General features: G+C 45.8%; 1 protein-coding gene across 8 annotated transcripts in view; it reads left to right on the top strand.

Moving 5' to 3' along the window:
* Positions 1-23,332, top strand: part of XPNPEP1 (X-prolyl aminopeptidase 1) — a 55,750-nt gene that overhangs the window by 25,186 nt on the left and 7,232 nt on the right. For 7 of the 8 annotated variants that reach the window (XM_060286017.2, XM_030842516.3, XM_060286021.2 and 4 more), the window contains 13 exons: positions 993-1,097; positions 4,518-4,610; positions 4,864-5,007; positions 7,242-7,337; positions 9,476-9,557; positions 11,118-11,328; positions 15,369-15,458; positions 16,070-16,120; positions 17,305-17,363; positions 17,498-17,575; positions 19,478-19,549; positions 21,292-21,352; positions 22,842-22,911. In XM_060286017.2, the coding sequence (XP_060142000.1) occupies positions 993-1,097; positions 4,518-4,610; positions 4,864-5,007; positions 7,242-7,337; positions 9,476-9,557; positions 11,118-11,328; positions 15,369-15,458; positions 16,070-16,120; positions 17,305-17,363; positions 17,498-17,575; positions 19,478-19,549; positions 21,292-21,352; positions 22,842-22,911 (1,212 nt within the window). The remainder of the gene's footprint in view (positions 1-992; positions 1,098-4,517; positions 4,611-4,863; positions 5,008-7,241; positions 7,338-9,475; positions 9,558-11,117; positions 11,329-15,368; positions 15,459-16,069; positions 16,121-17,304; positions 17,364-17,497; positions 17,576-19,477; positions 19,550-21,291; positions 21,353-22,841; positions 22,912-23,332) is intronic. The other variant, XM_060286019.2, reaches the window with a different exon arrangement.

Here is a 23,332-nt window from a genome sequence, read left to right on the forward strand (position 1 = left end):
TTCAAATCTTAAAAAATGTTACTTAAAAAATATTTTTGAACTTTTTATTAACTGTAACATACATACAGAAAAGTGTATCAATTAACCTGAATACCCCGTGTAACTAGCACTCCAAATAAAAAGTGGGACACTAATAGCATCCCTTAAAACCCCCTCCTTAGCCTATTGGTCCTGTGTAATTGTCTAAGCGCTTGACTTTTGGTTTCTCTGTTTTCAGTTTCAGCTTAAATAACAAAGATGAATGTTGAGCTACATTGTTGCCCTGCCCTAACTTTCCCAAAGCTGTTGTGCCCTTGAGATTTAGGATGGGTTCCCCCCTTCAGACTCCCATCCTTCAAAGCTGCTAGACTCCGTGCAAACCCCTCTCCTCGCAGTTAGCGCACTGCTTCTGTTGATGTAAAAGGCACTTTAGAATTGGTTTTGGCTGACACCTCTGCTGAAAGCCCTGAGTTCTGTTGGGCCTGTGGGAACTGAGGGCAGATAGAGGTGGGAGGCATAAACTCCTGGCTGGTGACCAACTGCTGCATCACAATGAACACTGACAGCATCCAGGTGGTCTCTCTTGGGAAAGGTGAAACACCTCCTTTAGGGTGTCTGGTGGAGCAGATGGCTGTGATCACTGAGCAGATTCACTGCTGTCTTGTTAATTACGAGACCCTTGTGGCCACAGGTCCACAGACCTCTTTCTACTGACCTTGACTCATGCTGTACAAGTGGGGTCCTTTCTGTGCAGGGACCAATACCCAGGCTGACTCAGGACTGTTTCTTTCGGAGCTTGGCCCACAGCTGTTTTTCAGTGGTATCATCTTCTCTTGCCTGGAGGTTCTCTTGGAGTTAAAGGCCCCGCTGCCCCACCAGAGGCCCCACTGGAGCGGTGGTGAGGCCACACGGGATCTGGTGCCCCTCACCGTGCTTGCCTGCCTGCTGCCGTTTTGTGCAGCTTCTAGGTGGTGGTCAGAAACTTTTCTCATCTCCTTGCTCCCCTGCTGTAGGCACAGCCATCGTCACAGAAGAACATGCGGCCATGTGGACTGATGGGCGCTACTTCCTCCAGGCTGCCAAGCAGATGGACAGCAACTGGACGCTCATGAAGATGGGTGCGTAGAGGCACAGCCATCTCAACTTTAGTTGGGCAGCTCTGGCAGGGGACCCTAGGGCTCCTCAGGGCTTCTGGATCTTACCCCTTTTATGGGGCCACGGGCCCCTTTTAGAATCCAAGGTGTCTTAGTCTGCTCAGGCTACCAAAACAAAATACCACAGACTGGGTGGCTTAAACAACAGAAATTTACTTTTTCATTTCTGGTGGCTGGAGGTCTGAAATCAGGGTGCTATTGTGGTCAGGTTCTGGTGAGAGCTCTCTTCCTGGCGTGCAGACAGCCTCCTTCTCACTGTATCCTTACATGGCTATCTCTCTCTGTTCCTCTGCTTAGAAGGCCACCAGTCCTCCTGGATTAGAATTCTACCTTATGACTTCATTTAACCTTAATTTCCTCCTAAACCTCCTGTCTCCAAATATAGTTACATTCAACGTATGAATTTTGAGGGGACACAGTCCAGTTCATGGCACAAGGAAAAGCAAGAAAATGACATGCTGATATACACATACCATTACGCATTTAATTTTGGAAGATCCTGGTTCAGGATACTCATTTCAGTGAGGAGAAACTGAGGGCCAGAGAGGACAGTTGCTTTGCTGCAGCTCACATAGCTTGCTGTGCATTTGATTCATGCACTGGGGCCTTTCCATTGCTCTTTGCTGCCTCATGATTCAAAGTGAGATAAAGGTAAGGGGCCATTGGCAACTGAAGCTAGGAAGCTCTCCCTCTGAGGATCCTGACTTGCTTCTGGCAGCTCAGCCATAGGGCAAGAGCATGGGTCTGGAACTTTCTTGGGCAAGTTGCTTCACCTTCCGTGCTTCAGCTTCCTCATATGTAAGGTGGAATAGTAATAGAAAGTACCACATAAAATGGTGAGGGTTAAAGAAATAGTATATGGGAAGCATAGAGCTCAGTGTTTATTGGATAATGATTGTGTGTGTGTGTGTGTGTGTGTGTGTGTACTCTTGTTTTTTCATTTAATTTTATGCTGTATTTTTCCTTGTCACTATAATAGTCTTTTGAAACATGATTTTAGTGGTTGTACAAAGGCCTCTGCCTTCTGAATTTTGAACTTGGACAATAGAAGGAGGGAAAAGGGGCTACCAGGGCTGAGTGAGGAAGAGAAGATGAGGCCAAATCCCTGGTATTTCTTGTTTGTAGTTGGAAGTAATGAGGAAATCAGGTTGTTACCAGACTCACGGTTCATGGAACAGAGGGCTGTTGACACTGAGTTGAGTTGAGTTGACTCCAAGATCCAAGCAGTTAGCCTACTGAGGTAGTGTGTGTGTGTGTGTGTGTGTGTGTGTGTGTGTGTTTCACACACTCTCCACATATATAAGTGTTGTTTGTCTTAGGGAAGGAGGAATTAGGAACGTTTTTATCCTGGCAGTGGATTTATTTTAAATTTCCATTTCTCAAAAGTCTTTTTAAAAATATAGAAACATCAAAGCTACAGGTGGTTGTTGCCCCAGTTGTTCTCCCTCTTCTCTCTCTCTCTCTGTCACACACACACACACACACACACACACACACACACACACACAGGCACTTGGGGTTGTAGGGCTGTTATAAATGGATAGGCCACTAGACCTTTAAACTTTTTGATTACATGCCTCTGTTGATGGTATATGCGCCCAGTCCATCTGTATTTCAAATACAAGCAAAGATTGATATCTTATTTTTTAAGAAAAATTACCAGTGGAAGTCCTAATACTTTCTGCTTGTACCCCAGTGGATCATTCAGTGTGCCTCTGGGGTGTGGTCATCTCTCTTTGGGGCCTAAACTCCAGCTGTTAGATAAGTCAGCGCTTTGGGGGTCAGAGTGTCAGAGGAGCGAATACTGTCTGCCTGTCCTCTAAAACAGCCCCAGCGGATGAGTCCTTCTCCCTTCCAAGCCCCTCTCTAGTTTCTGCCCTAAGCCCACCTCCTCACTGTCTCTCCTGTGTAGGGAGATTCTGGTGGGTGTAGTTGGGGAGTGGTTCATCCCTGGGGTTTTTGCCAAACATCTGTCTTCTAGGAGATGATATGACTTCATCCTGTGAAAGTTATACTAGGGGCATTAAAGAAACTTTGTTAGTAAGTGGCTTGTTTAGCGGTTTGAAAAAAATAGGAAAGAATCAAATAACAAAATAACAACTCAGTGCCAGCTTCTAGGCAGTTTTTTAGAACAGATTCATGAGCTCATTTCTTTTTTTTTTAATATTTATTTATTTGTTTGCTTTTTTTGGCTGCATTGGGTCTTAGTTGCAGCACGCGGGGTCTTAGTTGCGGCATGTGGGCTCTTTGTTGTGGCGTGCGGGCTTCTCTAGTTGTGCCGCTCAGGCTCCAAAGCATGTGGGCTCTGTAGTTTGTGGCACACAGTTTCTCTAGTTGAGGCGTGTGGGCTTGGTGGTTGTGGCGCTTGGGCTTAGTTGGCTTGGTGGTTGAGGCATGTGGGATCTTAGTTCCCCGACCAGGGATCGAACCCACGTCCGCGGCATTGGAAGGCGGATTCTTAACCACTGGACCACCAGGGAAGTCCCATGAGCTCATTTCTTTACAAACCTTTGAACGTCCCTTCTGTGGTTATGTGGTTATCAGTACTCGCTAGGGAGAATAGTAAAACACTACTATTTCAGAATATGTGAACTCTTGCTCTTAATATTTTCTCAAAATGTTAGTTGTTTAGCAAAAATTTGATGAAAAAAGTATACATCTGAAACATACAAGATACTGGGTCGAATTAAAAAAAACGGGGATATAAAAATAACTTTAGTTCCTTTTTTGAAGCTTATTTGGTGTCCTATGACTGTTTGCTCTTGGTAGTTGGGAAGCCCAGGGAGCCAGTTAAAGACACGATGTTGGGTTCCTGTGTGTCCCTCTTACAGTCTTTGGATACGTTTCTCTGCTGCCAGTCAGGCCTGGTTGTCTGGCGGGGGCCTTCACTCTGCAATGCTGCCCTACAGATATGGGGAGGGCACTGTGGTGTGTGTTCCCCTTACCTGGTGTGCGATGTAAGGGAGGCTCCCAGCTCTAGCCTTCACCATATCACCACCCACCCTCTCATCACCAGTAGTGGTAAAGTGACCGAAGGCTGATACAAGACGATCTTCACGATGACACCATGTACCTGTATTGCAGCGATTCCTGGGATGCCTTTTTACCAGGGGTCTAATGAAAATCCTGTTTCCTTTTTTCTTCTGTCTCACCCATTCCTTATATACCATCTTACTTTATGTTTTCCTTTTATAGCATCTTACACTTTTCATAGCCTTCCAGGATTAAGGGAAGTTCAGATTTTCCAAGTGCTGTCAATTCTTTTTGAAGAAGGTGCTTAATAAAGACCCTGCTATCATGATGTTGGTGAATTTCCTCCTTCTGGATAGGACAATGAGCTCGGGTCCCCTGGGAATTGTTTCTCATCAGTTCTTCCCTCTGTAGGTCTGAAGGACACACCAACTCAGGAAGACTGGCTGGTGAGCGTACTTCCTGAAGGATCCAGGGTTGGTGTGGACCCACTGATCATTCCTACAGGTGAGTAAGCATAGGCCCTTTCATCTTGGGTGAGGAAGTGTGTTCTAGAGGCCTCTCCATCCTCCCTGTTTGCTTGTGGGTTGTGGAACATTTGGAGGCTCAGCATGATTTGATGTCACAACAAAGGTCAAGGTGAGGAGAAGAGTTAGCACAGGGCCACGGGATAGCCTTTCAGAAGGTGCCAGGCTCTCAAAGCCCTGCTGCCTGTAAAGGGTGTTCAGTTCATAGCTAGACCACGTGTGTTTCTCCTCAGATTACTGGAAGAAGATGGCCAAGGTTCTGAGAAGCGCTGGCCACCACCTCATTCCTGTCAAGGAGAACCTTGTGGACAAGATCTGGACAGACCGGCCTGAGCGTCCGTGCAAGCCCCTCATCACACTGGGCCTGGATTACACAGGTCAGAACCACGGCTGTGCCCAGAAGGCCCCCGACCATCGGCCCCTTCACCTCAACGAAAGTCCTCTGAATCCAGGTCGAGCTTGAGCTGACTGGAGGATTTTGCCCCGCCCTGGCACATGGGGCATTTGATGCAGCAGGAGTTCAGTTTGTTTCCACAGTTGCCACCTACTTGCCACCTACTTTGGCACAGTTTATTCTTGCAAAGCTCCTCTGGGCAGACCTGTGGGTGCTGCTGAGATGGCTTTTTTACCATTCAGTTGCTAACTGCCCCTCTAACGTGTCTTATTGGAAACAGACTACAGGTTTCTTTTCTTGTTTCGATTTAGTCACCTTGAGAGTTTTATTTCTTTATTTAAATTTTTTTCCTTCTCATATTTATTAATCCACAATCAGTGTCAACAGCTGATTGGGTTGTATACACACCCAAGCCTTAGCAGATTGTCTTTTGTTTTGTTTTGTTTTTTAAATTAATTTTTATTGGACTATAGTGAGCCTAGAGGTTTCTAGATTCCATTTCCTTTTCTTCTGTCAGCATTTGTACGTTTACCTTCCCAGGCGCCCTCCTCCTGTCTGTCATCTGCTTTAGTAGCTTTGGGGTGTGGGTGGGTTTCTTTGGCTTGTGTGATAGTGGTGAGTGAGGAGCAAGTTCTGTGAACGTTTTGTGGGAGACGAAAGTGTGATTTATGGAAGAGTGAGGAGCGCAGAGGGAAAGGCCTGGGAGGTGGGGCTGCAGGGGAGGGAGCCTTGCTGTAGAAACAGCAGAGGAGAGGTGGATGGGGGATGTCTGGAATGTAGGCACATTGCCCAGAGGGGTCCTGGGAAGAAAGCATTACAGCCCAGACTCTCAGTCAAGTTTTAAACAGCATTCCCGAGCTGGTCTTCAAAGCAGCGTTTAGTTGTGGGGACAGCCCCCAGCTTGCTTTCCTTGTGACACCCTCACCTGAGGGTATTAAAGATTAGGGGGATGGGTCCAGTGAGTGGCCCAGGGTCAGCTCAGCATTTTCCATCAGCGTGTTTTGAGTTTTGTTCAACTGAAGCAGAGGCTCTGACCTATTGCTTATAGAAGGGGGGAGAGCAGGTGTGGCTGGTAAAACTTCTGTTCAGCAGACACATGAGTGCCTGCTGTGTACAGGACACTGCTAGGTGCTGGGCGAATAAGACACATGTCTGCTGTGTTCACAGGTGGCTGCGCCCTGCGTTACATGTGCTGTTTCATGCTGGGTGGTGGTGGTGGTGGTAGTGATGGGGTAAGCTCCTCTAGGACCCCAGTTTCATCCTGGGGAGAGCAGGGAGGCCGTGGCTGTGTCTGACAGTGCAAGTGTTATTTGGAAGTGGTTGTCACACTGAGTCAGACTGTAGAGAATTCCTCGGTCTTAGCACTGAAGGGCAAGTCTCGTATCTCCAGGAATGTAAAGTGGTAGGTGATATTCCCCTGACCTCTAAGACTCGGTGAGTTCTCTCTGCTGGGTAGTGTGTTATCAAAGCTCCCTGTACAGAAGTGTAACTAATTGCTGGTTTTTTGGTGTTTTTTAAAAAAATTATTTATTTTATTTTTGGCTGTGTTGGGTCTTCGTTGCCTTGTGCAGGCTTTCTCTAGTTGCGGCAAGCGGGGGCTACTCTTCATTGTGGTGCGCAGGCTTCTCATTGCGGTGGCTTCTCTTGTTGCAGAGCATGGGGTCTAGGTGTGCAGGCTTCATTAGTTGTGGCACACGGGCTCAGTAGTTGTGGCTTGCGGGCTTAGTTGCTCCAAGGCATGTGGCATCCTCCCAGACCAGGGATCGAACCCATGTCCCCTGCATTGGCAGGTGGATTCTTGACGACTGTGCCACCAGGAAAGTCCCACTAATTGCTGGTTTAATTGTCTGTCTTCCCTTCTAGATTGTAAGCCCCATGAGCTGAAGGACTGCATGTAGCTCAGAGCTGTAACCACAGTGACCAGCATGGTACCTGCAGATATCTATGCCTGGGAAGTGTAGATGCTTCATAGACATTTGTTGGATGAACAAATGAATTACTTTTTCTTTGAGGTAGTCAGGGCTCTTGACAGTCAACTAGCTTAGAGTCACTTCTCATGTATGGGGCTTGAATCTGGGCCTCCTGTCTGCTCAGATAACATGCTCCCTGGGATATGGTGCTGGTTAAAAATGTTTGGAATGGGTTCTTTCACTTGGCTTCCGCAGGTCCCTGGGACCAGACCAGGGCTGGAGTCGCAAGTATGTTTGTTTCTTGCAGGCATCTCCTGGAAGGACAAAGTTGTAGATCTTCGGTTGAAAATGGCCGAGAGGAACGTCGTGTGGTTTGTGGTCACTGCCCTGGATGAGATTGCATGTGAGTGCTCTGGTTTCACTGTTGGGGTGTGTTACCCAGTCTCTGCATTGGTTCTCTGGGAATCTGTGTGTTCATGCAATTCAGCTTTCTGAGTGGCCAGGGAATAAGCAAAAGACTGTCACCAGTGGGGTATATGATATGCCGAGTAGGATGGAGAAGTAATTATAGGGAGTCAGGGAGGGGAATGTAGCTTGGTCTGGAGCTGTATTACAGCCAGGGGCTGATGTTAAATCTGTGATGATGTCCCTCTCTGGCCAGTCTACTCAGGACTTCACATCTCTAAGGAGGGACATTTCCAGCAAACTTTTGGTGCCTGTCAACATTCGTGTGTCTCTATGGGTATAGAAGTAAGATCACAGGAGATATTTTTTTCTTTATCCTTTTCCTGTATATCCCCAAGTTCTTCACAATGAGGATGTTCTAGAAATATTTCTACTTCAGAAAACTCAGGAACTGAAAGTTCTTCAACAAGCCTTTTGGTACAATAGCAGTTTTTTAATCTTTAGACCTTAAACTATCCCTATGGAATTGTTCAGTGCCTTCTAGAACCTGAAGGAATCTTCTTAATATGTCTGCTATTTTCTGACTGGATTTGACCCAGGGTACCTGAGACAAGGCACTGCCTTATTCTTTGATTTTTCTCACTAGAGAAAGAAAGTTTACTGCACAGTGTCCTAGCTCTCTAATTCCCAGTACCAAACTTTGTCAAGAGTGTCAGTGATTTATATCCCTAATTAACTAAATAACTTTAACGTCGGAGAAAATAACATATAAAGCTAATTTCTCTCCTTTATTATTAAAAAGACACACATTTCCATTGCGGAAAACCTGGAAAGCACAGAGGAAGTAGAAAGAAGAAAAAAAATCACCTATAATTTCCTTACACACAGAAAATCACAGTTAACATACTGCACATTTGTAATTTTGTAGCTAGATTTTTTCCAGTGTATCGGAATACTCTAAGCATACATAAGCATAATTTTAAGTGAATATTAAATGTCTCATCATATGGTTGTATCATAATTTACTTAACCATTCCCCTACATACGCCCTTTGAGTAATTTCCAATGTTCTCGTGATTTTGTTAACATCCATCAGAGTCCTGGTGCATCACAATCCATGTCTTAGTTTCTGATAATTTTCTTCCAACTTCCGGTTGGCTTTAGAGGTGGTGTTATGGATTAGAGGGGGTGTGCATGGCAGGGCTTTGACCATTTTGCCATGTACCTGCCGGAAAGGTTGCACAGGCGTGTGTGAATACACCCCTCTCGCCACACCCTTGCCAGCCCCAGGTGCTGTCATTTAAAAAGAGTGCTAGTTTGGTCTGATAGGTAAAACATGTTGCCTCATTGCTTTACTTTGCGAGGCCATGATGTTAAAATAGAGACAGTGCTTTTTACGCCAGGGTCTTCTCTGCACTCTGATCCTCAGGAGAGCAAGCATTAGGCAGCTGGAAGTCCTCGGACGGGAGCTGTGCTCTCTGCTGGTCCCTCTAAGTTTCTCCAACACGCAGTGACCTCACTAGACCCCCTGACACTGGCCAAGGCAGGTCCTCCACCCAGCCGTGGTTCCGGGTGGGCTGCAGGCTCGGGTTTCATTCGTGGGCTGGAGCCCCTCTGACTCACTGCTTTTGTTCCTCTGCCGGGAAGCCCCGCCTTCCTGGGGCTCTTGACCCTCGCACAGAGGGCCTCATCTGGCCTCCCTCATGGGTGGGTCTCAGTTTTTCTACTCTAGGTCGTTCCCCTCAGAAGGGAGCGAGTGCTTGGCTCCGTCCCCTGTATTTGGGAGTGCCGGAGCGTTTTTCTGTGGCACGTCAGGCCTGCTAGGCCTGGCAGGTCACCGCCAGGTGGACCATTTCAACTCTTGTCTGGAGGGCATTTGTTGGGTTTTCTGACTAATAACTCTTCCATCCCCTTCTCGGGATGGTGATGCGGTAGCGTAAGAAACAGTTCTGGTGCCATCATTTGGCGGATATGAGCAACTGCAGCTCAGAGGTGGGACCAGGAAGTGAGGCTCCCAGCTTCTCTGAGTGATGCCGCCCAGTCCTTCCCTAGCGAGTGGAAGCTCTTCCCTTGCTCTACAACCTACCCCTTAAACTCTCACTCAGGCAGGTGACAGGAACTTTTTTTTTTTTTCAGGGCTATTCAATCTCCGAGGATCAGATGTGGAGCACAATCCAGTATTTTTCTCCTATGCAATCATAGGACTAGAGACCATCATGTGAGTGTTGGCCCCGCACCTGGAAGTCCTTCCCCACGCTCCTCGGAGCCCCAGTCGCCCCCTTCTGGCCCGGGCCCGCCAGCCTCGGCCTGACGTGTGCTAGAATGCTGCTTTTCTCCTGCCCTTTCCTGCCTCTCTTCCTTCCCCTTCTTGTCTTCCTTAACAATAGATAATTATTTATATCCTGCCTCTCTTTTAATCCTGAAAATGATTTGAAATCTCTGAAAGTCTCTGTAGTACTAGGAGATAAAAAAAATAGGTGGTCGAGGACATCAGAACAAAACTGGAGAGAGTGAGGGTAGTTCACAAAATTCCTGCTGCAAAGTCTTATTCAGGCCATACATTTGATTCCAGGTTTCCTAGCAGCCAATGCCAAGGGGAATATGGGCTCTGTTATACAATCCTGGGTCCACGATGCAAATAGACCCAGTCATTTTGGAAGGTCAGAAGTGACACAGAAAAACCCCCTGAGCTGTGCCTTGTCAGTTTATCTTTTAAACTGCTGCTTGTGGCCAACCTGCCATTGCTCTTCTTATTTGGATGGCTTTCTGCATTCAGACAACATATTTATTGAGTGCCTGTTATGTGCTGGGGTCTCTGTTAGGTGTTGGGGTGAATGAGACAGACAGGGTCCTGGGTTAGAGTTGCAGAGATGAGAGGTTTCCTGAGGGCATTTGGGCACATAGTGGGCACTAACTTGTCATTGGAGTGGGTACGGGTGTTATTGGAGGGGCCTGACCTGGTCAGAGGAGGCTCTTGGGGAAAGTAATATTGAGTCCGAGATTAAGGGTACGTGTGGGTTAGCTAGGTGAGTAGGGGGCGGGGAGGAAGAGGAACGGTGATCTAAGCAGGGGAAGCAGCATTTTCAGAGGCTCTGGGCAGGAGAGAGCACAGTATGCGTGGAGGACCCAGAGTGGTCCAGTGTGGTTGAACCTGGAGTGGGAAGCCGGCAGGTGGGCAGGGCCCCCGTAAGGAAGGCCTTGTGAGCCAGGTTCAGGAGCTTGGGGCTTTTGTCCTGAGGATGCTGCGGAGCTACCGAATGAGTTTTTCACACGGAACTACATGGTCAGGCTTGTAAATCATAAAGAATGTTATGATTGGAGTGAAATTATGGGGTGAATTATGATTGCTGCGAGAAATAGGGTGGATAGGGAAGACTGGAGGCAGGGAGACCAGTTAGGAGGCTGTGGTACTGATCCAAGTGAGAGATGGTAGTGACCTGTACCTGGGCAGCGACTGGGCCAGGCTACAGCGAAAGCTGGAGAGGTTTGAGGGGTGTTTAAGCTATAGGTTCAAAGATCTCAATGTAGGAGTGAAGGAGGAGCATCAAGGAGGAGAGTGCCCAGGTCCTGGCTTGGGGAGTGGGGTGGAAGGTGACGGCATACGCAGGGCAGGGAGTGCAGTTTGGGGAGCAGGATTTGGGGAAGGCGTGGAGGAAGGAGGAACTGCTTGGCTTGCATGCCGGGAGGTAGAGCCTGTCGCTTGTGTGTGGGTCTGTGTTCTTGTCCTCTCACTCCTGTGCCCGCCTTTTCTGTCACCTCACCTCTGGCCCCTCTGCAGGCTCTTCATTGATGGCGACCGCACAGATGCCCCCAGTGTGAAGGAGCACCTGCTGCTTGACTTGGGCCTGGAAGCTGAATACAGAATCCAGGTGCTTCCCTACAAGTCCATCCTGAGCGAGCTCAAGACCCTGTGCGCCAGCCTTTCCCCGAGGGAGAAGGTGTGGGTCAGCGACAAGGCCAGCTATGCCGTGAGCGAGGCCATCCCCAAGGTTGGTAGCCCCAGAGACCCGTCTAAACCTGCCACTCCAGCTGCCAGGCCCCTTCCAGTCCTGGCATCGTGCGGCTTGTCTTTGAAGCAGAGGTTGTTCAGGCAGATTTCCAGGACTGGCTGTTGGGTCAGAGGTGTCATCTCCCTGGATGAGCCCTTTGGGCTGGAGTGTGAGGCTTTTAGAACCCATTGAGTTCTCCAAAACCCATTGTGTTCTCCAAAACGTGACATGAGAGATGATTTTAGGTGGTACACATTCATACTTAGGTTTATTTAAATGTCTCTGTTTTAAAAGTGTTTTAACAGTTACAGAGAATGAACTAGTGGTTACCAGTGGGGAGAGGGAAGGGGGGAGGGGCAAGATAGGGATATGGGATTAAGAGGTACAAACTACTATGTATAACATAAATAAGCTACAAGGATATATTGTATAGCAGAGGGAATATAGCCGGTATTTTATAATAACTTTGAATGGAATTTAACCTTTAAAAATTATGAATCACTATGTTGTATACCTCGCACTTATATAATATTGTATATCAACTATAAAAAAGGTGTTTTAGTGTGTACTAGAAAAAAATATGATTAGCATATGAGACCATATATTATAAAAATTGTTTCTTAAGAGAGAGTTGAGTTCAGTAACATATGTTGATTCAAAGATAGTCTAAAGAAAAGTCTTAGTAAATAAGGGTCCAGGGGGTAGCAGCTAGGGTAAGACCTGTGCAGGTGGTATGAGAGTATCTGAAGTTTGGGAGACACTACCCTACACCCACCTCTCCCACCACATTTCATAGTTAAGGAGACCTGAGGCCCAGGGAGGCTTTGGGAGTTGGGGATTTGTCAAAGGTCAAATGATACTGATAGCCCTGCCCTTGACTGAGCCCCTGCTGGGTGGTGCTAAGCAGCTGACACCTTCCCCCTCATTTTAACTGAGGCCTGGCACAGGAGTTCAAGGTACCTTAGTTGTAGCCTTTTTTTTTTTTTTTAACATCTTTATTGGAGTATAATTGCTTTACAATGGTGTGTTAGTTTCTGCTTATAACAAAGTGAATCAGTTATACGTATGTTCCCATATCTCTTCCCTCTTGCGTCTCCCTCCCTCCCACTCGCCCTATCCCACCCCTCTAGGTGGTCACAAACCACCTAGCTGACCTCCCTGTGCTATGCGGCTGCTTCCCACTAGCTATCTATTTTACGTTTGGTAGTGTATATATGTCCATGCCACTCTCTCACTTTGTCCCAGCTTACCCTTCCTCCTCCCATATCCTCAAGTCCATTCTCTAGTAGGTCTGTGTCTTTATTCCCATCTTACCCCTAGGTTCTTCATTACTTTTTTTTTTTTCTTCGATTCCATATATATGTGTTAGCATACGGTATTTGTTTTTCTCTCTCTGACTTACTTCACTCTGTATGACAGACTCTGGGTCCATCCACCTCACTACAAATAACTCAATTTCATTTCTTTTTACGTCTGAGTAATATTGCATTGTATATATGTGCCACATCTTCTTTATTCATTTATCTGTTGATGGACACTTCGGTTGCTTCCATGTCCTGGCTATTGTAAATAGAGCTGCAATGAACATTTTGGTACATGACTCTTTTTGAATTATGGTTTTCTCAGGGTATATGCCCAGTAGTGGGATTGCTGGGTCATATAGTAGTTCTATTCGTAGTTTTTTAAGGAACCTCCATACTGTTCTCCATAGTGGCTGTATCAATTTACATTCCCACCAACAGTGCAAGAGTGTTCCCTTTTCTCCATCATTTCTCTAATGATTAATCATGTTGAGCATTCTTTCGTGTGTTTGTTGGCAATTTGTATATCTTCTTTGGAGAAATGTCTATTTCGGTCTTCTGCCCATTTTTGGATTGGGTTGTTTGTTTTTTTATTATTGAGCTGCATGAGCTGCTTGTAAATTTTGGAGATTAATCCTTTTGTCAGTTGCTTCATTTGCAAATATTTTCTCCCATTCTGAGGGTTGTCTTTTGGTCTTGTTTATGGTTTCCTTTGCTGTGCAAAAGCTTTTAAGTTTCATTAGGTCCCATTTGTTTATTTTTATTTCCATTTCTCTAGGAGGTGGGTCAAAAAGGATCTTGCTGTGATTTATGCCATAGAGCGTTCTGCCTGTGTTTTCCTCTAAGAGTTTGATAGTGTCTGGCCTTACATTTGGGTCTTTAATCCATTTTGAGTTTATTTCTGTGTTTGGTGTTAGGGAGTGTTCTAATTTCATACTTTTACATGTACCTGTCCAGTTTTCCCAGCACCACTTATTGAAGAGGCTGTCTTTTCTCCACTGTATATTCTTGCCTCCTTTATCAAAGATAAGGTGACTGGGCTTCCCTGGTGGCGCAGTGGTTGAGAGTCCGCCTGCCGATGCAGGGGACACGGGTTCGTGCCCCGGTCCGGGAGGATCCCACATGCCACGGAGCGGCTGGGCCCGTGAGCCATGGCTGCTGAGCCTGCGCGTCCAGAGCCTGCGCTCCGCAACGGGAGAGGCCAGAACAGTGAGAGGTCCGCGTACCGCAAAAAAAAAAAAAAAAGATAAGGTGACCATATGTGCATGTGTTTATCTCCGGGCTTTCTATCCTGTTCATTGATCTGTATTTCTGTTTTTGTGCCAGTACCATACTGTCTTGATTACTGTAGCTTTGTATTATAGTCTGAAGTCAGGGAGCCTGATTCCTCCAGCTCCATTTTTCGTTCTCAAGATTGCTTTGGCTATTTGGGGTCTTTTGTATTTTCATACAAATTGTGAAATTTTTTGTTCTAGTTCTGTGAAAAATGCCATTGGTAGTTTGATAGGGATTGCATTGAATCTGTAGATTGCTTTGGGTAGTAGAGTCGTTTTCACAATGTTGATTCTTCCAATCCAAGAACATGGTATATCTCTCCATCTATTTGTATCATCTTTAATTTCTTTCATCAGTGTCTTATAATTTTCTGCATACAGGTCGATGATATGATAATATACATAGAGAATCCTAAAGATGCTACCAGAAAACTACTAGAGCTAATCAATGAATTTGGTAAAGTAGCAGCATACAAAATTAATGCGCAGAAATCTCTGGCATCCTTATACACTAATGATGAAAAATCTGACAGTGAAATTAAGAAAACACTCCCATTTACCATTGCAACAAAAAGAATAAAATATCTAGGAATAAATCTACCTAAGGAGTTGTAGCCTTTTTGACTGTCCTGCCCTGGGCCTCTCTCCTCCACTTAGCAGTGGGCCATCCTGGGAGGAGCCCAGGCTTGGCCCTCTAGACCTGGCCTGCCATTGCACCCCTGTCACTGTCACACTGCATGACATAGTTACTCAGAGCTTTACCTCCTTGGGGATCATACCTGCCTTTGTCTCATGACAGGTAGGTATCTCAGAGAGAGAGAGAGCAAGGAGAGTGGAGAGAAGGAAAGCCCTTTGAGAAGCTCTGTGCTAGTGCAAGTGCAAGGTGGTGCAAAATCTCTCCCCCCTCCCTGTAACACAGGGCTGGATTCTAACTTGTTTTCAAATTGGGAAGGCTCTTCCCCGGCCCTTTAAGGCCCTTTAAGATCAGACCTTTAACAGTAGCTGATCCCTGAGCAGGAGCCTCCCCTCCCCCCTCATCCATCATGTGCGTCCCTAGACAGTGGGAAAAAGCCTCCTTTGTGCAGCCAGAAAGGGGTTGTTTCGGTCAAGCTTTGATCTGTTAGTGAACTCTGACCATGACCTTGGAGGTTTGAAAAGCAGTATCTCTCTGATGGCTGGCAGCCAGCAGTCTCAAAAAGCTACGGGGTGGGGGATAGATGAGAAATAACTTGTTTTATGTTTTTACTTTGTCTTTTTGGATGAGCTCAAGCACCTTTCGCCATGCTCAGAGTCACTAACCAAAAAGGGCAGGTGTTCGGGCCCCAGGGGACAGCTGGGTGGGTCCTGAGTGGGAGCTCTTCCAATGATTTGTCTTAAGTGTGCTGTGCTGGGTGGAGAGGTGATAGCCTTGGTCTTGGGTGAGTGAGCCAGACTCGATTTCCCATATGACTGCCTTTCGCCCCAGGACCATCGCTGCTGTATGCCTTACACCCCCATCTGCATCGCCAAAGCTGTGAAGAATTCTGCTGAATCAGAAGGCATGAGGAGAGCTCACGTGAGTAAAGCAGCCTGTGCAGAAGAGGGGATGCATGGTGGTCAGAAGGCCCAGCTCCCTCACCTGCTGTGTGGCCTTGAGCCTGGCACAAGGTGGGAACTTCTCTGAGCTTTCCAGAGTTAATGAGAGAATGAAATAAAATACTGGATGGGCTAGATCTCTACATAATATAAAACACAAAAGGAGGTTGATGATGATAGTGTAGGTGATGGTAATGATGAAGGTGAAGCCTCTGAAGAGGCCTAGATTTGTGTTTCAAGGCCAGCAGTGGATCTAGAAAGATTTGGGGCCCAGAGACGGCTTTTGACAGTGGCCTGTCTTTCCTGCTCCAGTAGTACAGGAATGACCCCTCTGAGAGTGCTCCTGTGTGCTCTGAGGTGGGCCCCTTCCTGATTGTGCCTGAACTACTCAACAGCAGGGGAGCCCTTTCCCCCATAGTGGAAATCGCTGCACACTTGTTCACAGGAAATGCCTGCATGTAGAGCCCTGATTGCTGATGGTTTGTAGCCCTATAAGTGCAGCCCTCTCAGTATCACATTAGGGCTGGGCTTTGAATCTGCCCATCTGATTTTCAGTAATAACTTTAAAAAATGTCTCTGTTATTTGCACAGATTAAAGATGCTGTTGCCCTCTGTGAACTCTTTAACTGGCTGGAGAAAGAGGTCGGTTCTTAGTCTTTGTTTAACACATGGATATAGATTATTCAGAAATTATCTACATGTGATTCGAACTGTGGCTCTGGTTGACCACGAGGTCTAAGATCTTGATCTAATTTTAGTACTCTCTTTTAATAGTTCTTTGTGGGAATTTGGTGTGTGTGTAAAAATTCTTTAATTATGGACAGTAGTAACAAAGATGAAGAAAGAAATTCCTTAACAGAATGGATCCTTTGTGGTTAAGGAATTGTCTTATAACTAAGTGGAGTTTCATTATAAGAAAAAATGACTCTTATGACATTACAGGCAAGCTGACTGTGTTAAGAGAAAAAAGATCTTTGTGTATGTTTTGAACTTTAAGCCATGAAACTTTTTATATTAAATTGATTCCTGGGCATTAGTTTCTTGCCCTTTCACTCCTTGTAGTTGACAGGAAGGTGATTTCTTTGTGCTCTTATTAAACAATATCATATTTCTTTTAAATATTATATAAACAACTCTTTTAAAGTAGCTTAAATTGGAAGAAGAAAATATCGCCCTGATTCCCACTGGTGTAGCAGTTTTTTCCTCTTCGGCAATTGTTCATCTGTGTACATTGTTTTTTCAACATAAATCATTTTTACATGTGTCTCACTGTACAGCTATGATTTTGTATTTTATTTTATTTACTTATCATAGTGTGAGCATTTTCCATGTGCTTTGAGGTCTTTAAAAAAATGATTCAAACAGAGACTGTGTTTAGTAGCTAGACTGATTTATTTACCCATTCCTTCTATTTTCAAATGTTTTAGATTGTTTAAAATTTTTTTTGCACTTACCTTGTAATAATATCTTTGCATTTATCTTTATTTATTTAGGATCACTTTCTTAGGATAATATCCTAGGTGGGGATGCTTTTTAATTTTTAAATTTAGGTGTATTAAGTTTTGGGAGTTTTCAGGATATAACACTGAGGGAAATAGTTGAGTGAAAAATTAAATGTATAGAAACGCTTCTACTTTTAGATGGCTTTAGTAAGAGCCTTTGGAAATTCCCTCCTTGTAAAGATGAGACATATGCTGTGTCCTATAGATTGGACAGTTGGGACATGGGGATTGAGGAAAAAGTAAGCTTTTAATGCACCTCCTATAATATGTAGGAGACGGATGAATTTATCACACCCCAGTGGTTTATAAGCAACTTCCTTATAGGTGCCCAAAGGTGGCGTGACGGAGATCTCAGCTGCTGACAAAGCTGAGGAATTCCGCAGGTAAGGATCACTGTGGGGGCCCATGAACCTTGTGCTCATTTCCTTGGCAAGTTACATGAAGCCGGGAGGGCCCCGATTCTTGGCACAGTAAAAACCTTTAAGCCACTCTGCTCTTGTGTATCTTTCTGTTCCAGGCAGCAGGCTGACTTTGTGGACCTGAGCTTCCCAACAATTTCCAGTACGGGACCCAACGGCGCCATCATTCACTACGCGTAAGGCATGCGGAGGAGCACGCTGCCCGGCTTTGCTGCTGCTTCTGCACAGGAGCCTGAGCAGGGGAGAGACATTATTCTACCAGAGGCCCTGGCGCCCACCTCCGTGTGTCTGTTGAGATTGTTCTTATATGGGAAATAGGACCTTGGAGGTCTTATTTTCTCTTCTTTGCTCTAAATCCTGTTGGGAGCCAACTCTTAGGCACAGAGGTTTCGCATTGACATTCTCGCGATGTCAAACGGGTTGTCCCTCTTTCCTTTGAGGATGCAGTATCTGTATTCATAATCCCTGAATCTTAGTAGTTAGAATTTTTAGTGTTTTTCTTTTCTGACAGTGGCAGCGTTCTCGATGCAGTAGTCCAGACGTCCTGTGAGCTCCATCACCTCCATACCAAAAAAGCTTATCACTAGGTTGTGGAGCACCCTGCTACGGTTGAAGAGATAATCTGTAACCTCTCTTTCCTCCCCAGCCTATGGGGGTTTGTACCACATGACCTACAAGAGCCCATGGACCCACAGAGCCATGCATCCCTGCACTGTGAGACAAAGGGGGCGCTGATGTATTTTAGAACTGCTAGACCTGCCTGTAGAGGTGGTGGGAAGTGGGGCTCCAGCTTCAGCTTCACCTGGCTTACACGGTTCTGCCCCGTGCGGGCATCTCGAGTCCTTTGCTCCCCACCCGTGATGTGCATAGTGAAGGAACACTTGGCTGTCTCACTGTGCTGCAGTGCTGTACGTGGGCACAAATTCCTGCCCCCCGCCTTTTTAATCACTTTCAGAGTTTTTAGTCTTGGGACAAATTTTGAAGCTGTTGTGTGGGAGACAGTCACAGATATGTGACTGTACAGTTCTCTCACATTAATGCCTCTGTTCCAACATTAAAATAGCAAAAGGACTTTAGTTTTATCTTATATTTAATGCAGGTGATGAATTTCCTGGCTGGATACTACTCTAGAATTTTGCATATAATTAACACAATAAATAATTTCAGACCAAGGGGGGAGAATTTTGCTTCTCCTTTGGTGTCTCTTCGTTGTGGCTGTTGGAAGCCTGTTGACAGAGAGGGTGCTGAAACTGGGCCCGTGTCTGGTTGTCTCTTCTGCCAGTTGGGCTCGAGTGCCCACTTTCACCCTCATTGCCTGGAAATGAAGGAGAACCTCTCTGAGAACCTCTCTCGGCTGCAGGGCGGAGACTTGGAATGCTCGCGTCCCTTTTAGCTTTTCCCAGTGCAGCATATTGTCTGGAAAAAGGCATGGAGAAATCAGATCACTTTAAAAAATACCAGATGTTCATTTGAAAAAAGAGCTCCAGCATAAGAGCATCATGGCCCATTCCTTTCCCCAGCAAAAATCCTGTTAGGTTTTCTCCCAGACTGAGACACTGACCTTCTGCCTGTCTGGTGGTCTAGGAAGCAAGTGGGGAGGCACCTGGTGGGATTAGGACTGAGGGAGGGAAGTGGAGGCTGAGGCAGGGGCCTGGACCACCCCCACCCCCACCCCCCCGCCGCAAAAAAAAAAAAAAAGACAAATGACTGCGGCTGCTCTCCTCCCACTTCCCAGCTTGGTCCTATTGCTTCTGTTGATGATTATTTTTTTGTAGCTTTTACAATTATCTGATGAACACTTGTTTTCTTCCAGTCACAAATGGAGGAAGATACAAAGAAATATGTTATTTCCTTCTCCTGAGCTCTTTATCTGTTGGGGAGATAGGTTGACTAGGACTTTGAATAGTAGAAGGTTAATATTAGTTGAAATAATTAACCTATTGGGTAACTTTAGTGTGATATAATTTAAGGCTTACATAAATTGTTCGCACAGTACAAAGAACTCTTGTATTCCTTCCTCCCAGATTCAGGAAGCATTTACATTTGTGGAATAATTAATTTTTAATTAACTTTCTTAGGCCGGTCCCTGAGACGAATAGGACCTTGTCTCTGGATGAGGTGTACCTCATTGACTCGGGTGCTCAATACAAGTAAGTGAATCGGGGCTGCGTAGAGCTTGACTCCACTGAATCAAGGCAGATGAGTAGGTGGACAAGCCAGGCTCCAGCCGAGAGTGCTCAGCTGGTCATCTCATTCTGCGCCAGCCACTGATGGAATTGTTTCCACGTCTTGTCCTTTTTTTCACCCCTTGTTGAAATAGCCCAGTTGTGATCCTGTTCCCACAAAAGACTGTTTGATAGAAATGTTTAGTCCTTGGCTGGAAGCTGTTAAACACTAAATAAATAACTGAAAGTAAGCTTTCAGAACCATTGGGAAGTCTTCTGCTCCAGCCCATACATCACCTGGCAGCTCCCCAGACTTTTAGTGGCCCCAGGGCCTTGTGAAGTGATGGCATAATTTTGAATGAATGAATGAGAAACGAGGGCTGTCCCTGAATTTCTGAATTTCCTTCTTCATGCCTTGCTGCTTTCACAGTCATCATCTAGAATAGTTTCTCAGAGAAACCAAGATTTGGTTGGGTCTTGATGTGGAACCCACGAGGAGGAGAGGAATAGGTGTTGTCTGCATTGAGAGCACACGAGCAAGGCCTTTTACTACTCCTTTCTCCACTTAAGTTGGGACTTTGCCTGGTGTAGATGGAAGCCACAACCTAGCCTTGGGATGTGTGTGTTGGAGTTAATAAAAGCCTAGCGCTAAGGGTATTTGGATTTCTTGGGTAATGGTGTTCTAATGGTTCACTTCTAAATTTTAGCAGTATTCTGGAAGTTACTCTTTCTGTGTCAAGGGGTGGATTAGGGTGTTCTAAAAGATGCATTTGGGCATTTTTAGGGTCCAATAAACCGCTTGCCATCCTGACAGGAGGAATTAGAGTTTGACCTTCTTTTGCTAGAAACAGGTTCCTGTTTACTTTGTCCACCTCCCTTTCATTCATAATCCCAGGGATGGTGTCTTCCGTGAAACAGTCCTCACATTGTAGACCAAGAGTGTGTGTGTCAGGGCCTGACTGAGTTCACTCCCACTACACTGGGCCATCCTTGCATTCACACTTTGTCTCATTTTTTTTTTTTTAACAATTTCATTGAAATATAATACAGCGTACTCATTTGAAGTGTACAATTCATGGTTTTTAGTTTATTCACGGAATTGTACAACTGTCACCACAATCAATTTTAGAATATTTTCATCACCTCAAAAAAGAAACAGCATTCCTGTTAGCAGTCGCTTCCCACTCTCTCTACCCAGGGAACCACTAGTGTACTTTCTGTCTGTTTGGATTTGTCTATTCTGGACATTTCATATACATGGAATTATATGGCCTCAGTGGCTGACTTCCGTCACTTAGTGTAATGTCTTCCAGGTTCATCCAGGTTATAGTGTGTATCAGTACTTCATGCCTTTTTATTGCTGAATAATATTTCATTGTATGTGTATACTACATTTTGTTTACTCATCAGTTGATGGACATTTAGGTTGTTTCTACGTTTTGGGTATTATGAGTGATGCTGCTATGAACATTCATGTATAAGTTTTTGTGTGGACATATGTTTTCGGTTCTCTTGGGGGTTTACCTAGGAGTGGAATTGCTGGGTCCTAGGGTAACTCCGTGTTTAACCTTTTAAGGAACTGTAAACTGCTTTCCAGAGTGGCTCTCCTATTTTATATGTCCACCAGCAGTGCATGAGGGTTCCAATTTCTCCACATCCTCATCTGTCTCACATTTGAGCAAAAGCTTATTCTGAGTGAAAACTAATTTGTCCTTCCTTTTGGAAAGGGATGGAACCACAGATGTGACTCGTACCATGCATTTTGGAACCCCTACAGCCTATGAGAAGGTAAGAGAAAACTCGAGAGGCCCTCTCTGCTCTTTGACAGTTCTCTCTTGTGAAAAGGATTGTATACATAAGTAAAAATTATATGTGGGGCAATAAAATAGCTCATGACTGTGGAATCAGGCTATCTGCTTTATGACATCCATTTAATTATTGGAGAGATTTTAAAAGCATTCTGTCTGCTAAGGTCAGAGTGGCTCAGATTCAAGTTTTAATAGCTTTGGCCTTCTCTTCAGTCAGGAAGTTTCTTTGGGGAAGGGAGTGGGGTAGTGAAAATATGCCTTTTTACGAACAGTGGCTAGATTTCATTCTGAAAGCTACCCCCGTTCTTTTTTCAAGTTCAGCATTCCTATTTGTAGGCTCAACTCGCTAGGAACACTCTGAAATGACATGCACTGCTCAGTTTCTGGTCTGTCTGGCATGGAAAAGAGGAAACAGCTGTAAGGTAGAGAGATGTGTACCATGAGTCTGGAGACCGGGCTTCAGATCTTCTCTGCTGTTTACAGACTCCATGACCTTGAACTCAACACTTAGACCATCCATAAAAGCGGTGAGAAGAGTACTCACCTCCAAGCCTGGCTGTGAAGGTTCTGTGAGCCCAGCAGATTCTTGGATGATAGTCACTGCTTGGCAAATACTGGTTGAATCTCTGAGTATATCTCTTTTTCCAGGGAGCTCCTTCAGGAAGCTTGTCCAGGGAAGAGGGCTTTATTGGGTAGAGCAGGGCACATTTCCCAGAGTTGGTCCCTTGTGTCATTCATTTGCAGGCACCAGCAGATGAAGAAGGGTGTGACCTTGGCTCCAGATACCTACCTTTGGTGTGACTCTTCTTGTACTGTGTTCAATCCAGACCAGATTGAACAGTGTGGGGTTTAGTCCTGACTCTGCACCTTACTGGCAAGCCACTACCCTTCCAAACAGCACTTTTCTTGTCCAGGCAGTAGGGACTAAACCCTGAGTATAGATGGTGGTGAGGTGCACAGAGGCTGAAGCAGGGCTGCCTGGCTCCAAGGCCACATGCTGCCACTTATGAACTGCGTGACCTGGCATTCATCTATGAAGTGGGGATGGCAAGAGTGCCTCCAGTAAGAAGTGTGGGATTAAACGCACAGTGCTGTGCGCATCATGCCTGGCAGAGGAGTAGCTCAGTAAGCGTTAGCTAGTGTCATCAGTACTTTTTAGTACTTTTCCCCAGTCTTTCTGAGGCTCAGATGGCCGAGAGTATGGCAGAATGTTCATTACAAGGGAAAGACTTGTGGGGTCATCTCTCAGTCAGTTCTCTTTTATTAAATGCAATTTCAAGATTTTCTGGAAAATTGGTACCAAGGCCAAGGTTTTTCTCCACCACCAGATTTTTTTCCTTTTTCCTCTGATTTTCTCTGTGGTATTGCTACAAAACCTTCAGAGGCAAGGTTTTCAGAGCTACCCGAAAACGACAGGATTAAAACGTCTTTGCCAGTCCTGAACATGCCCTCTGGGTTTTCTTTGGCAGGAGTGCTTCACATGTGTCCTCAAGGGCCACATAGCTGTGAGTGCAGCTGTTTTCCCGACTGGAACCAAAGGTAGGTGATTCCTTCAATCATATGGCAGGCATCAGACGTGTCTAAGTTTGGGTGGAAGAACATGTCCTTCCCTTGCCGTACCAGCCCCCAGCCTACTTCAGGCCCATCCTGGGCAAATGGGGGTGCTGCATGGACTGAGCTGAGAGGACCTCCAGGGAGCCAGGCTTCGGACTGGGCCCAGGGTCAGGTGTGAGCCTCCCTCCTGACCTATTATGGTGTCGGGTGACCCATGTGGGTGGCTCCCAGGAGAGGGCAGCAGGGCATGACGGCCTCAGGGCCCCAGTGGAAGTTGGCGCAGCCTCCTGTCTGCCCTTCAGTGCTGGGCCAGTGCCTCCTTTCAGGACCCTCATTGGGATTTACTTTACTGAGAACCTGACTTGAGACATATCCCTTTTTGCATGAGGATGGGTGGGTGGGCCAT

Source organism: Globicephala melas, chromosome 16 (genome assembly GCF_963455315.2).
Source record: "Globicephala melas chromosome 16, mGloMel1.2, whole genome shotgun sequence".
NCBI classification, from domain to species: Eukaryota; Metazoa; Chordata; class Mammalia; order Artiodactyla; family Delphinidae; genus Globicephala; species Globicephala melas.